Source organism: Dipodomys ordii, unplaced genomic scaffold (assembly GCF_000151885.1).
Source record: "Dipodomys ordii isolate 6190 unplaced genomic scaffold, Dord_2.0 Scaffold20, whole genome shotgun sequence".
In the NCBI taxonomy this organism is placed as follows: Eukaryota; Metazoa; Chordata; class Mammalia; order Rodentia; family Heteromyidae; genus Dipodomys; species Dipodomys ordii.
In genome coordinates this window covers 10,800,557-10,815,046 of record NW_012267236.1, presented here as the reverse complement: position 1 = coordinate 10,815,046, position 14,490 = coordinate 10,800,557, and the positions used below count along the sequence as shown (strand labels likewise).

The window sequence follows — 14,490 nt, the reverse complement described above, 5'->3', positions numbered from 1 at the left end:
ACAGTATGTTCACAAATAAAATAAAATTAAATTAAAAAAAGCACATAATAAAATCTTTTTAAGTGTAAAAAAATAAAAGAAAACATTTAACAGGTAACCTTTAAGAACAGCACATCTCTATCCATTAAAAGAAATGTAAGAGTGAATAATAATTTCAATTTCTTACTTCTACTACAGGGCTTAGAAATATGGCAGGAACAATTTTTACACACAATTCTGATCCCATTCTAAATTTCTGTGTATTCCCCACAATTTATAAATCACGATATAACTTCAAGACCTGTCCAGGAAGGAAATATTTATTTATTGAACTAGATAGCCAACTAACTCTGTACCACTATGGACCAAAAAGTAACAATGAACAACGATGCACTAGAAGCCCTTGATTCTCCTTTCCTGCTGCTTCTTAAAAAATCATATTGTTTTAAGAAGCCAGTAGCTGGTAGAGTACTGATTCTCTAAGAACAAGATAACTCGACAGTGAGAATTCTGTGTCTCTCCTCCACACCAAGCCTTATAAATCAATGGAGCCTCTTAGACTGAACATCCCTCAGATTCAATTAACAATGACTGCCTGGAATAAATATACCTTAGCAAGTGCCAGTAACTATGAGAGGCAATTATTATACATGACTTATTGCAATCCCTGCAACAATGCCATCTCGAAGTTTAATTTACAAGATGAAAAACCAAGGTGGGAAAGCATAAGTAACAGGCTCATAGTTATATGATTATAATGAACAGGAGTGGTAGTTTAATCTAGATCTGCATGACTAATGTTATAATATCCAAGTCTTCTCTGCCTACCCACATCTCATTCTAAAAATTCTTTTTGGAGTTCTATCTTCTTTCCTCCTGCTGATTTTACTTGGCTTTTACTTATATATCCCCTAGAATGAGAGTGATAATCAGATGGGAAGCATAAGAGCAGCCAGGAAAGTAGACCATAACATCTCTGAAACCACTGGCAAAGCCTAGTATATACGCATACTTTTATATGGAAAAGGATGAAAACATTAACAGATTCTCAGAGCAATACAATTACCCAATATAATTACTTATAAGTCAGATAAAAATAAGTAATGAACTCTGGAATTTAAACTTCCAGAAAGTGTTTTAAAGTGTAGCTCTACCTTCTTTATCCAGTTCTGTATCTTTAACCTCCACATCCAGGCAAGGCTCTAACTTCTCATTATTGCTGCATTCCAGTGTGGCTAGTTTCTCAGAATCATCTTCATGATTTTCATTAGAAGTTTCTGATTTCTCTTTTGGCTGTTCTTCCATGAGAATCTTTTGTTCAGAATTAGATTTTTCTCCACTACCAGAGAGAGGAGTCCCTTCAGCTTTGCCATTCTGGCACTCTAGAGCTGGTATTCCTTCAAAGCTATCAGCGGAGGCGTCACCATTCAGACAGTTGCCTTTAAGGAAAGGCTCCTTTCTAGATAACTGTTCTGGATTGAGAGAACTGCTGTTGTGGACAAGTAAAGATTCATTTGAACTTTCTTCTTCAGTAGATGCAAAGTTCTCTTTTGTACCTGTTCCACTGTTTAGCCTCTGCCCTTGGTCCATGTCCATGATGTCACATGAAGATTCGTCATTAGTCATAGACAAGTCTCCAGTCTCTTCTCCATTTTCCTCATGGCAGTCAGTGCTTACCTCAAACTCACCATTTTCCAGCAATTTTCTGTCCTCTGTATGATTCTCATAGTCTGCAAACTTGGTGTCCTCTTCATCTTTTTTTAAATTATTGACTTTCCTTTTCTTAATAATTCCTTTACCCCACTGTGATCGTCGCCTTGACTTTCGCCGAACTCGAACTGTTTCATGAGGAGGGGGTAAAGATATGTAGAACTTGGAGTGAAATACTTGTTAGACATATCTAAAGAGGACTCAAAGCAAACTCATAATGATCTAACATACAAACAAAAATTCTTAGTTCTTGATATCCATGCTGACTAATTTTCACAATCTACAAGTAAAATGGATATGAAATCTACAAAATAGAAAGTTAAAAAAAATTTATCTCGGATGGTAAGGGGAAACAAAGGAGGAGGCCACAATGCTTGATAAGAAATGTACTCATTACCATGCTCATGTAATTGTAACCCCTCTGTACGGTATTTTCATAATAAAAAATTAATTAAAAATTATCTCATATAATCTTTTCTGGTACCATACGTTTTACTTTATATGTGCTTCATTTTTAACACCAGTGGCCAACTGCATAATATATACATTTAAGAAATGGCTATATTATCAGGCTGATTAGAAAGTTAGACATAGTTTTAAATTTTCCCCAGGAAGGTGTATATCTTGTCACCACAATATGAAAACAAACAAATACAGAAGCCAATAATGCATGGTAGAATAATTACAGGTGTCTCAACAAAGAAATCTCAATTGTCTTTCCTTTCAGAAAAGGGAATCACCAATAATATGTATAATCATGTAGGGTCACTTTGGTTAGCCAACTATTAGTTCCTCCTGCACAAACGGTTCACCTAGCAGCATCAAGTTACTGCAAAGTTACCTGAGAATATGTAAGAAAACCAAGTTCTCTGCTGTTAAAGCAGCAACAACATTAAGAAAATAGTTATTTGATCAGTTATGTGAAAAAGACCTACAAAAGCTGTATGGAAAATACTCATGATAGAAATTATAGCCCTATAAATCCACAGCAGAAGTTTCCAGATGCAAAGATATATCGAGGAATTTTAAATCTCCTTCACATGTTTAATATGACTTTATAGTCTACAGTGTATATAGTATATAATATATTCACACACTGCTTTCATTCTTCACTTTTAAAAACTTAACGAGACTCTGTAAAGACACCAGCAAATTTATATGGATTAATACATATGCTCAAAATTAATTCTTTCTTGTCTGAGAGTAGAGCTACTGAGGATTCCTGGAATCATTTCCAAAATTCAAGTTATTTGGTCACCTGGTATATTTTTCCTACAAAACTTAGTGGTACTTGAGGTTAAGGATGGGATGGGGAATGATGGGAAGAACAATGGTAGGGTGACGTTGATCAAATACATTGTACTTATAACCTGACTGCTGGAATTGAAAACCTTTTGTGCTGGGCACCAGTGGCTCACACCTATAATCCTAGCTACTCAGGAGGCTGAGGTCTGAGAATCACGGTTCAAAGCCAGCCTGGACAGGAAAGTTCATGAGACTCTTATCTCCAATAAACCATTAGAAAACTGGAAGTGGCACTGGGGCTCAAGTGGTAGTGAGCTCGCCTTGAGCTGAAGAGCGAAAGGACAGCACCCAAGCCCAGAGTTCAAGCCCCATGACTGACAAAAAAAAAAAAAAAAAAAAAAGCTAAAGAGACAGCCTATAGAATGAGAGAAGATCTTTGCCAGCTATACTTTTGATAAGGGTCTAATATCCAGAATATACAAGGAGCTCATGAAATTAAGCTCTTATAAAATCAATACCCAATTAAAAAATGGGCAAAGGTGATAAAGACTTCTCAGAAGAAATAACAATGGATAATAAATACATGAAGAAATGCTCAACATTTCTGGCCATAAACAAAATGGAGATCAAAACAACCCTGAGATTTCATCTCACCCCAGTTAGAATGGACACTATATTAAGAGTATGAACACAATGGGCCGGGAATGTGGCTTAGTGATAGAGTCCTTGCCTAGCATGCATGAAGCCCTGGGTTCGATTCCTCAGTACCACTAAAACAGAAAGCCAGAAGTGGCTTATGGCTCAAATGGCAGAGTGTTAGGCTTGAGAGCAAAAGAAGCTCAGGAACAGTGTCCAGGCCCTGAGTTTAAGCTCCAGGACTGGCAAAACAAAACAAAAACAAACCCCTAAACATAGAACTACCTGATCATCTAGAGCTACCATAAGTGGGCATTAATCAAAAGATTTATTCAAAAGATTCAAGTCAGGATACACTTGCACACCTGTGTTCATTGCTGCACTATTCACCATAGCCAAATTATGGAAATAGCCCAAATGCCTGCAATGGCAAAATGGATCAAGAAAATGTGATTTCACACACACACACACACACACACACACACACACACACACACACAAGCGCACACACACAGAGTTCTGTGACTAAGCTACAGTTACAACTACAGCTCCCCCTTTTTTTTTCTAATATTAAACCTTCAAAACATTTTTCAGTTAAGAGTAACTTCTCTTCCTTCTCTATGGGGTAGAGACCACATTTGTTTATTCTACAAATGGACTATGCACTTACCTCCACAAGTTGTGATTTGTCATAATCTTTACGATGACGATAGATGCACTGACTAAGAAGAGAATATAATCTCTCTAGTTGATCAACTGCCAAATTGTTGCTTTTATCTACCAACAAATCAAGCAATTTCTAAAAGAAAAGAAAATGTAGTTTGATTTTCACTGAAGCAGTTACATTCAAATGGTTAAACCATAAAATATATACCTGAAGTTAAAAGATTTTAGATCTTAGTTGATTACCAAACTATCCTATTCCAGTATTCTTAACCCCTCAAAACACATATAAGTCTTCTATAGCATAAACCCTAACACAAGTATATTAAATTAGTGAGAATTAAATTAAATTAAATTAGGAAGAGCTGTCTGGAAAAGCAAAGCTTACCTTCAGTCTCTCATGATCAACTATCAAGGGTGGCACAGGCTCAGATGGTTCTTCCGGAACCAGTTCCAGGCTGGTTGTTTTTGCCGGCTCTAAAATTAATTTGCGATATTTCTTTACTTTAGAAGCACCTACAATTAAGGGGAAAAATATACTGTAACCAGTAAAAATTAAAGAGAATCAATAATAAGTAATTATAATTTCTTTTCTTTTTTTGGTACAGGTCCTGGGGCTTGAATTCAGGGTCTGGCCACTGTCCTCAGCTTTTCTGCTCAAGGCTAATGTTCTTCCACTTGAGTCACAGCTCCATTTCCAACTTTTTGCTGGTTAACTGGAGATAAGAGTCTCACAGGCTTTCCTGCCCAGACTGGGCTTCAAATTGCGATCTTCAGATCTCATCCTCCTTAGTAGCTGGGATTACAGGAATGAGCCACTGGCAACTATAATTTCTTTTACCTACCACTAGTCCTATTTGGAATAAGGAGGAGTATATTCTTCAAATGATAATGTCTGTGTGTAAGAATAAGAAATCTAAATTAAAGAAACTAAACCATAAATATAAAAAAACAAGTTATATTATAATATAGCCTAGCAAACATATGAAAAAGAAAGATAAAAGCCATCTTCATCTTCAAGCACTGGCTTCTAAATAGCCTTCATACACTCTTTATGGTTGCTATCATTGTAAAATTGAGAGTTTTTGAACTGGGAAGGGAAGAGACCTACAAAATCAAGTAGTGACCTGGAAGGGGGCTAGCCTGTCCATACACAGTTGCCTCTCAACCAAAGTATTGCCTGAACACTGTCTAAAATTTCTTACTTTTACAGCTAAAATTCTACATGAAACTGATCTAGGTTATAACATTTTTCCCCTAAAACTATAAACCCATTATAAGTGTAACAGGACTGATTCTTTCCTACCTTAGGTGAGTAGAATAATCAAATTGCTTTCCTCCTACTAGCTTGCTGAGACCAATCACATTACTGAAAAAAGCAAATAATAGCAGGCACTTTGAAGGGATAAGAGAGGGCAGGCAGACCTCTAGGCTTTATTTTCCTCTAAAATAGGGCTTCTCTAAGAGGAGGCTGGGTGGAACATAAATACAAATTTGAACGAATGAGTTATTAGCAGGGCACTGGCCTGGAGTTCAATCCCTAATATCACCACCAAAAAAAAAAGTGAGGTACAGGGGCACACACTTGGGAAGCTGAGATAAGAGGATACCAAGGTCAAGGCCAACTTGGAGGAGTACCTGAGTTCAGGCCAACCTGGACCAGTCTCAGATCTCAATTTTCCCCACGACCACCCCCCCCCCAAAAAAAAAGTCTCACAGACTTGCCCCGACTGGCTCTGAACCGCGATCCTCAGATCTCAGCCTCTTCAGTAGCTAGGATTACAGGCTTGAGTCACCAGCACCTGGCTAATACTTCTTAATATTATATATTTTATTTATTTATTTTTTTTTTTGGGTCCGGTCGTGGGGCCTGAACTCTGGGCCTGGGCGCTGTCCCTCAGCTCTTTAGCTCAAAGCTAATGCTCTACCACTTGAGCCACAGCACCACTTCCGACTTTTATCTTTTTGCTTATGAGGTGCTGAGGAACCGAACCCAGGGCCTCAGGCATGCAAGGCAAGCGCTCTACCACTGAGCCAACTTCCCAGCCCAATATTATATATTTTAAAAGAAAACATTTCTGGGAAGGGATGTGAAGGGTAAACAAAGGAGGAGGCTGCAATGCTTGGTAAGAAATGTACGCATTATCCTGCCCATGTAATTGTAACCCCTCTGTACAGTATGTTCACAAATAAAATAAAATTAAATTAAAAAAAGCACATAATAAAATCTTTTTAAGTGTAAAAAAATAAAAGAAAACATTTAACAGGTAACCTTTAAGAACAGCACATCTCTATCCATTAAAAGAAATGTAAGAGTGAATAATAATTTCAATTTCTTACTTCTACTACAGGGCTTAGAAATATGGCAGGAACAATTTTTACACACAATTCTGATCCCATTCTAAATTTCTGTGTATTCCCCACAATTTATAAATCACGATATAACTTCAAGACCTGTCCAGGAAGGAAATATTTATTTATTGAACTAGATAGCCAACTAACTCTGTACCACTATGGACCAAAAAGTAACAATGAACAACGATGCACTAGAAGCCCTTGATTCTCCTTTCCTGCTGCTTCTTAAAAAATCATATTGTTTTAAGAAGCCAGTAGCTGGTAGAGTACTGATTCTCTAAGAACAAGATAACTCGACAGTGAGAATTCTGTGTCTCTCCTCCACACCAAGCCTTATAAATCAATGGAGCCTCTTAGACTGAACATCCCTCAGATTCAATTAACAATGACTGCCTGGAATAAATATACCTTAGCAAGTGCCAGTAACTATGAGAGGCAATTATTATACATGACTTATTGCAATCCCTGCAACAATGCCATCTCGAAGTTTAATTTACAAGATGAAAAACCAAGGTGGGAAAGCATAAGTAACAGGCTCATAGTTATATGATTATAATGAACAGGAGTGGTAGTTTAATCTAGATCTGCATGACTAATGTTATAATATCCAAGTCTTCTCTGCCTACCCACATCTCATTCTAAAAATTCTTTTTGGAGTTCTATCTTCTTTCCTCCTGCTGATTTTACTTGGCTTTTACTTATATATCCCCTAGAATGAGAGTGATAATCAGATGGGAAGCATAAGAGCAGCCAGGAAAGTAGACCATAACATCTCTGAAACCACTGGCAAAGCCTAGTATATACGCATACTTTTATATGGAAAAGGATGAAAACATTAACAGATTCTCAGAGCAATACAATTACCCAATATAATTACTTATAAGTCAGATAAAAATAAGTAATGAACTCTGGAATTTAAACTTCCAGAAAGTGTTTTAAAGTGTAGCTCTACCTTCTTTATCCAGTTCTGTATCTTTAACCTCCACATCCAGGCAAGGCTCTAACTTCTCATTATTGCTGCATTCCAGTGTGGCTAGTTTCTCAGAATCATCTTCATGATTTTCATTAGAAGTTTCTGATTTCTCTTTTGGCTGTTCTTCCATGAGAATCTTTTGTTCAGAATTAGATTTTTCTCCACTACCAGAGAGAGGAGTCCCTTCAGCTTTGCCATTCTGGCACTCTAGAGCTGGTATTCCTTCAAAGCTATCAGCGGAGGCGTCACCATTCAGACAGTTGCCTTTAAGGAAAGGCTCCTTTCTAGATAACTGTTCTGGATTGAGAGAACTGCTGTTGTGGACAAGTAAAGATTCATTTGAACTTTCTTCTTCAGTAGATGCAAAGTTCTCTTTTGTACCTGTTCCACTGTTTAGCCTCTGCCCTTGGTCCATGTCCATGATGTCACATGAAGATTCGTCATTAGTCATAGACAAGTCTCCAGTCTCTTCTCCATTTTCCTCATGGCAGTCAGTGCTTACCTCAAACTCACCATTTTCCAGCAATTTTCTGTCCTCTGTATGATTCTCATAGTCTGCAAACTTGGTGTCCTCTTCATCTTTTTTTAAATTATTGACTTTCCTTTTCTTAATAATTCCTTTACCCCACTGTGATCGTCGCCTTGACTTTCGCCGAACTCGAACTGTTTCATGAGGAGGGGGTAAAGATATGTAGAACTTGGAGTGAAATACTTGTTAGACATATCTAAAGAGGACTCAAAGCAAACTCATAATGATCTAACATACAAACAAAAATTCTTAGTTCTTGATATCCATGCTGACTAATTTTCACAATCTACAAGTAAAATGGATATGAAATCTACAAAATAGAAAGTTAAAAAAAATTTATCTCGGATGGTAAGGGGAAACAAAGGAGGAGGCCACAATGCTTGATAAGAAATGTACTCATTACCATGCTCATGTAATTGTAACCCCTCTGTACGGTATTTTCATAATAAAAAATTAATTAAAAATTATCTCATATAATCTTTTCTGGTACCATACGTTTTACTTTATATGTGCTTCATTTTTAACACCAGTGGCCAACTGCATAATATATACATTTAAGAAATGGCTATATTATCAGGCTGATTAGAAAGTTAGACATAGTTTTAAATTTTCCCCAGGAAGGTGTATATCTTGTCACCACAATATGAAAACAAACAAATACAGAAGCCAATAATGCATGGTAGAATAATTACAGGTGTCTCAACAAAGAAATCTCAATTGTCTTTCCTTTCAGAAAAGGGAATCACCAATAATATGTATAATCATGTAGGGTCACTTTGGTTAGCCAACTATTAGTTCCTCCTGCACAAACGGTTCACCTAGCAGCATCAAGTTACTGCAAAGTTACCTGAGAATATGTAAGAAAACCAAGTTCTCTGCTGTTAAAGCAGCAACAACATTAAGAAAATAGTTATTTGATCAGTTATGTGAAAAAGACCTACAAAAGCTGTATGGAAAATACTCATGATAGAAATTATAGCCCTATAAATCCACAGCAGAAGTTTCCAGATGCAAAGATATATCGAGGAATTTTAAATCTCCTTCACATGTTTAATATGACTTTATAGTCTACAGTGTATATAGTATATAATATATTCACACACTGCTTTCATTCTTCACTTTTAAAAACTTAACGAGACTCTGTAAAGACACCAGCAAATTTATATGGATTAATACATATGCTCAAAATTAATTCTTTCTTGTCTGAGAGTAGAGCTACTGAGGATTCCTGGAATCATTTCCAAAATTCAAGTTATTTGGTCACCTGGTATATTTTTCCTACAAAACTTAGTGGTACTTGAGGTTAAGGATGGGATGGGGAATGATGGGAAGAACAATGGTAGGGTGACGTTGATCAAATACATTGTACTTATAACCTGACTGCTGGAATTGAAAACCTTTTGTGCTGGGCACCAGTGGCTCACACCTATAATCCTAGCTACTCAGGAGGCTGAGGTCTGAGAATCACGGTTCAAAGCCAGCCTGGACAGGAAAGTTCATGAGACTCTTATCTCCAATAAACCATTAGAAAACTGGAAGTGGCACTGGGGCTCAAGTGGTAGTGAGCTCGCCTTGAGCTGAAGAGCGAAAGGACAGCACCCAAGCCCAGAGTTCAAGCCCCATGACTGACAAAAAAAAAAAAAAGAAAATCTTTTGTACAACTATTTAATTAAAAAAAAACAATGGCATTAGAATTATCTTTTCATTATTTTTCCTTCATTTTTATGTTTATAATTTATAGTATCGGGTTAACTTTCATGAAAAAAAATTCTGCAAATATCTGCTGTGAAAGCAGGCACACAACACAGAGGCTCAGCTGCAGGCATCTGTAATCATCCCGTTAACTATATGCAAAATAGACTCAACATTAGAAAAGGTATTCATCTGACTCCAAAAAGATGGAGCTGCTAGGTTTCTTACTATATGCGAAACCATTCCTGACAACTGCAATCTTTCTTCGTTTTCAGCCATGTAACCAAAATCACAAGAATCCTCCCTCCCTTTCCTAAATCATGGAACTCTACAGGAAGAGGGTGACCTCTCCTCCAACGAGAGGAAGCTCATTTCTTTACAACCTAATCGTTAACAAAATGTTTACAGAAGAAAAGCTAATTGTATAAGCTCCACAAAAATAGAGATTTTTGTTTGAGTCTGCAGTACCTTTAGAGTACCTGGTACTCAGTGGGAGTATATGTATTTGTGAATCCAATCCTTAACATACCACTTTATTTTTTTTTATCAAGGGTACTCTATTAGAAAAGTCCATTTTTAGGAACAATCTTTAGAGTGAACTGGTTTCCAAGCCCAGGTTTATAAAACCAAGGCATTAAGAAAGCAACTGTCTTTGTAGGATATTTGCATTTATGACTTAAGAAAACCTAAAACAGACAGTGTGTCACATATGCCACCTACTGGTAAGGAAAAACAAAACTCATTTATATATTAAAATATATTAAATTTTTTAATATTTAAGGAATTTAACATGCTAAAGTGAATATTCAATATATTATCATTAATAGAATCAGGTTGTGTCATTACAGGTTAAGTTATAACTAGGGCAAATAGTTTCAAGAACAGTAAGTCTTTCTCAAACTTTTCTATATGAATGTCACATATCAAGACAGAAGCTTTAAAAAGTGAGTATGACTCACTTATTCAAAGTCAATGCCATTTGTAAAAGAGCTGGTGGTTCATACCTGTAATCCTAGCTACTCAGGAAGCTGAGACCTGAGGATTACACTTCAAAGCCAGCTTGGGAAGAAAAGTCTGTGATACTCTTATATATAATAAACTACTCAGGAAAAGCTGGCAGTGGCACTGTGATTCAAGTGATAGAGCACAGAGGCTCAGGGACAGCATCTAGTCCCTGAGTTTAAGCCCCATGGCCAGCAAAAGAAAGAGAGCCAGCTTTATTGACAGAACAACATTACCATCTTCATATCACAGGTTCCTGTAATGTGAATATATGTATCTCCCAAGGTAGGGTATCTTGAGTGAAACAGAAAGACTATGTTAGGAAGATTCTGGGTTTATTGGCCTTTGTCTTTTAGGAATATTATAGACCAACACAAATGTTTTCATGAAGAAAATCTAGAATGTTAAATTTCCCTCTAAATGTATTATAGAAAACTAGACAAATGAAGAAGGCTGTTTTGATTTCTCAAGCTCAGCACAAAATACTCTCAAAGACCCAACCTTTTCTGTATCCATATGACAAAGTCCCATTTCTCACTATAAAGAGAACATCCTGTAGAGTATAACAAAAGGGTGAGGAATGAGGACAGAGTGGTAAAAAGTCTGCTGCCTCCACATCTCCAACCTAATGTTAAACCAAGTTTAACATTAAAAATATTCTAATCCAGTTCAAATGATGAAAATAGTGAATGAGTTTAAAGAAATACATTTCTGAGTTGGCATTTTACCCCACAAACTCTTCACCTCTAGGAAGAAAGATTAAAGAAGCTATGGAAAAAACTATAGCATTTTGGTTTGTGAATCCAATTCCTAACAAATCTGCATCTTTTTCAATTGTTCCCACCACTGGATAACATGATCTCAATTACTCACATGCACATTTATTTGCAGAATTGTGCCAGACATCCATTGGATTTCTTTGTTTGTGTCGAAATGCCTCTTCAACTCTAGTTTCTGTCTTCCGAGCTCCAGTACCATGAGGATTTATTTGTTCAGCTGTTACCGATAAGCCTGCAAACAGCAGATAAGCAATACCTATTTAAATATTCTCAGCTACAGAAAGCAACAAGGTTAAAATTTTAAAAAAAGGTCTGACATACAAAACTCGAGTTTTACGTGATTAATTATACTTGAAAAATGTATGATTCTGATGGAAAGTGTCTTTTGTTTTAAGATGGGGCAGACACTAGACAGAAAATCATAAAACAGTAGGCCATGGACACACTTAACATCCACTCTTAGTCAATGCACAATGAGATACATTTCATACTATGATCATGGAAGAAGACTGTATGTCAGCTGAGTGCCAGAGGCACATGCTACAATCCTAGCCATTCAAGAGGTTGACATCTGAGGACTGCAGTTCGAAACCAGCTGGAGCAGGAAAGTCTGAGAGACTTTTATCTTCAATTAACCAACCACCAAAAAGCCAGGAGTGGAGCTCTGGCTCAAGTGGTAGAGCACTAGCCTTGAGCAAAAAGAGCTCAAGGGCAGCCAAGAGCACCTGGCAACTTAAAAAAAAAAAAAACATTTCTCTCTCCCTTGCTATAGTTCAAGTTCCTCAAGGACATGATTATAAATCAAACAAACTATACTTGATAATTGTTATATTTCTAACAATAAAATTGCCCATAGCTTCAATAGGGAGGGGGAAAAAAAGTGTTCATGATTGTATCAGTATTGGGGACTGAATCCTGGGCCTTGTGTACCCTAGACAAACACATTTCAGCTTAAGCCATGTCCTCTTGGCATTGTTTTTGTTTTATTTTTGAAATAAGATCTCCTTAACAAATACAAACAGGGCTGTCCTCAAACCTGAGATCCTCCTACCTCTATCTCCTGAATAAACCGATTACAGACATGCACCATCACACCTGGCTTCTTGAAAACAAAAATCTGTTCAGATATGAAAACAATTATCTAAATATATTTTTCCCCCCAGTCATGGCGCCTGAGAGCTGTCCCTGAGCTCCTTTGCTCAAGGCTATACTATTTTGAGCCACAGTGTCACTTCTAGTTTTCTTGTGGTTAAATGGAGCTAAGAGTCTCACAGACTTTCCTGCCTGGGCTGGCTTTGAACCTAGATCTCAGCCTCTAGAGTAGCTAGGATTATAGGTGTGAGCCACCAATGCCCTGCTTATCCAAATCTTTTAATAGAAATAAAATGACCAAAAAATGACCTATACTTTGAGAATTTACAAAAATTAATAAGTTCTAGTATTCTATGGCACAGCAAGTTGATAAAATCAACAATGCTGTATTACATAGCTTCAAATGAAAGAAAGGAATTTGAATTTACTCATCAAGAAATCATAAAAATTTAAGGCATTATATATGTTCATTACATATGGTCACTACCCAGTACACCATAAATAAAGGTTATGTCTCAAAACACATTTTTATAATACTATTCTTAACAAAACATCATTAAATGACTCGGTGTGAAATGAGTAAACATGGCTTCCCCAGCAAGTCTATTTCTATAATTACCTCTTTTTATTCTTGCTTCCTTGATTTCTTCACAGAGTTTATTAAATTCTGGATCCAATTCAGCTGCAATGATAGCATGTGCAGTGTCCTTCAGGGTACAAGCCCTGTGCCTAATTATTTTATCTGTTAAGAAAATTACCATAAATTTACTAGAGATACATGTAAATACAATTGTAATAAGCATTATTAGGTAAGAAAAGGGTCATTTAGGTATAGCTAAAAAATATAAGCTATTCAATGATGGGTAAAAAATATAAGCTACTCAATCAAGTTAATTCTCTGAAAACTTAGGATTTTAGCATCACATAGTACTAGACTTATTAAATCATTACTTCAAACATACAGTTTTATCTTAAATTTGTAAAAAAAACATAGTTTTATGCAATAAAAACTTAAAAATTGAGGCTATTCACTATAGTCCCATCCCCAGAGTTGCCACAGATACATAGCATGAGTTCAGAAAATCTCAAGTCAGGCACCAGTGGCTCATTCTTGTACTCCTAACCACTCAGATGCCTGAGACCAGGAAGATCACAGTTTAAAGCTAGCCTAGGTAGAAAATCTGCAAGACTCATCTCCAGTTAAGCATCAAAATGTAGGACTAGAGGCATGACTCAAGTGGACACAAATGTTTATTTTTCAATTAAACATTCCCTTTAAACACAAGGAATGAATTCTAAAGCTTCATAAAGATGAATTAAAAATGAAATCCCTCCAGTATAGCGTGTGTAATCACTGAGTTCTTGGTCACTACTGTTTACTGTTTGACATCAAAAAGGCATGACTCAAGTGGTAGAGCACCAGCCAATCACTAGGCCCAGAACCAGTTAAAACACAAACAAAAAGTCAAAAAAGCTGGGTGCTGGTGGCTTATGCCTATAATCCTGGCTACTCAGGAGGCTGAGATCTAAGAATCACTGTTCGAAGCCAGCCAGGGCAGGAAAGTCCTTGAGACTCTTATCTCCAATTAACCACCAGAAAACTGGAAGTGGCACTGTGGCTCAAATGGTAGAGTGCTTGCCTTGAGCTGAAGAGCTAAGGGATAACATCCAGGCCCAGAGTTCAACCCCCACAACCCACCCACCCCCCAAAAAAGTCAGAAAATATTAATCTCTTCCCTAAGTTAAAAACTGGTCAAAACTGTTATAAAGAATCCATCTTATCTGAGTAAAGAAGGCATTAAAAGGTACCAGATAAATACAGAAGACTCCTCAAG

At 36.8% G+C, this 14,490-nt stretch overlaps 1 protein-coding gene across 3 annotated transcripts in view; it reads right to left on the bottom strand.

Annotated features, from left to right (window-relative positions):
* The window catches only part of Atad2b (ATPase family, AAA domain containing 2B), a 129,622-nt gene that overhangs the window by 5,437 nt on the left and 109,695 nt on the right, over positions 1-14,490 (bottom strand). For 2 of the 3 annotated variants that reach the window (XM_013013666.1, XM_013013668.1), the window contains exons 23-27: positions 13,275-13,397; positions 11,658-11,795; positions 7,541-8,224; positions 4,622-4,749; positions 4,241-4,369 (exon numbers count right to left, since the gene is read on the bottom strand). In XM_013013666.1, the coding sequence (XP_012869120.1) occupies positions 4,241-4,369; positions 4,622-4,749; positions 7,541-8,224; positions 11,658-11,795; positions 13,275-13,397 (1,202 nt within the window). The remainder of the gene's footprint in view (positions 1-4,240; positions 4,370-4,621; positions 4,750-7,540; positions 8,225-11,657; positions 11,796-13,274; positions 13,398-14,490) is intronic. The other variant, XM_013013669.1, reaches the window with a different exon arrangement.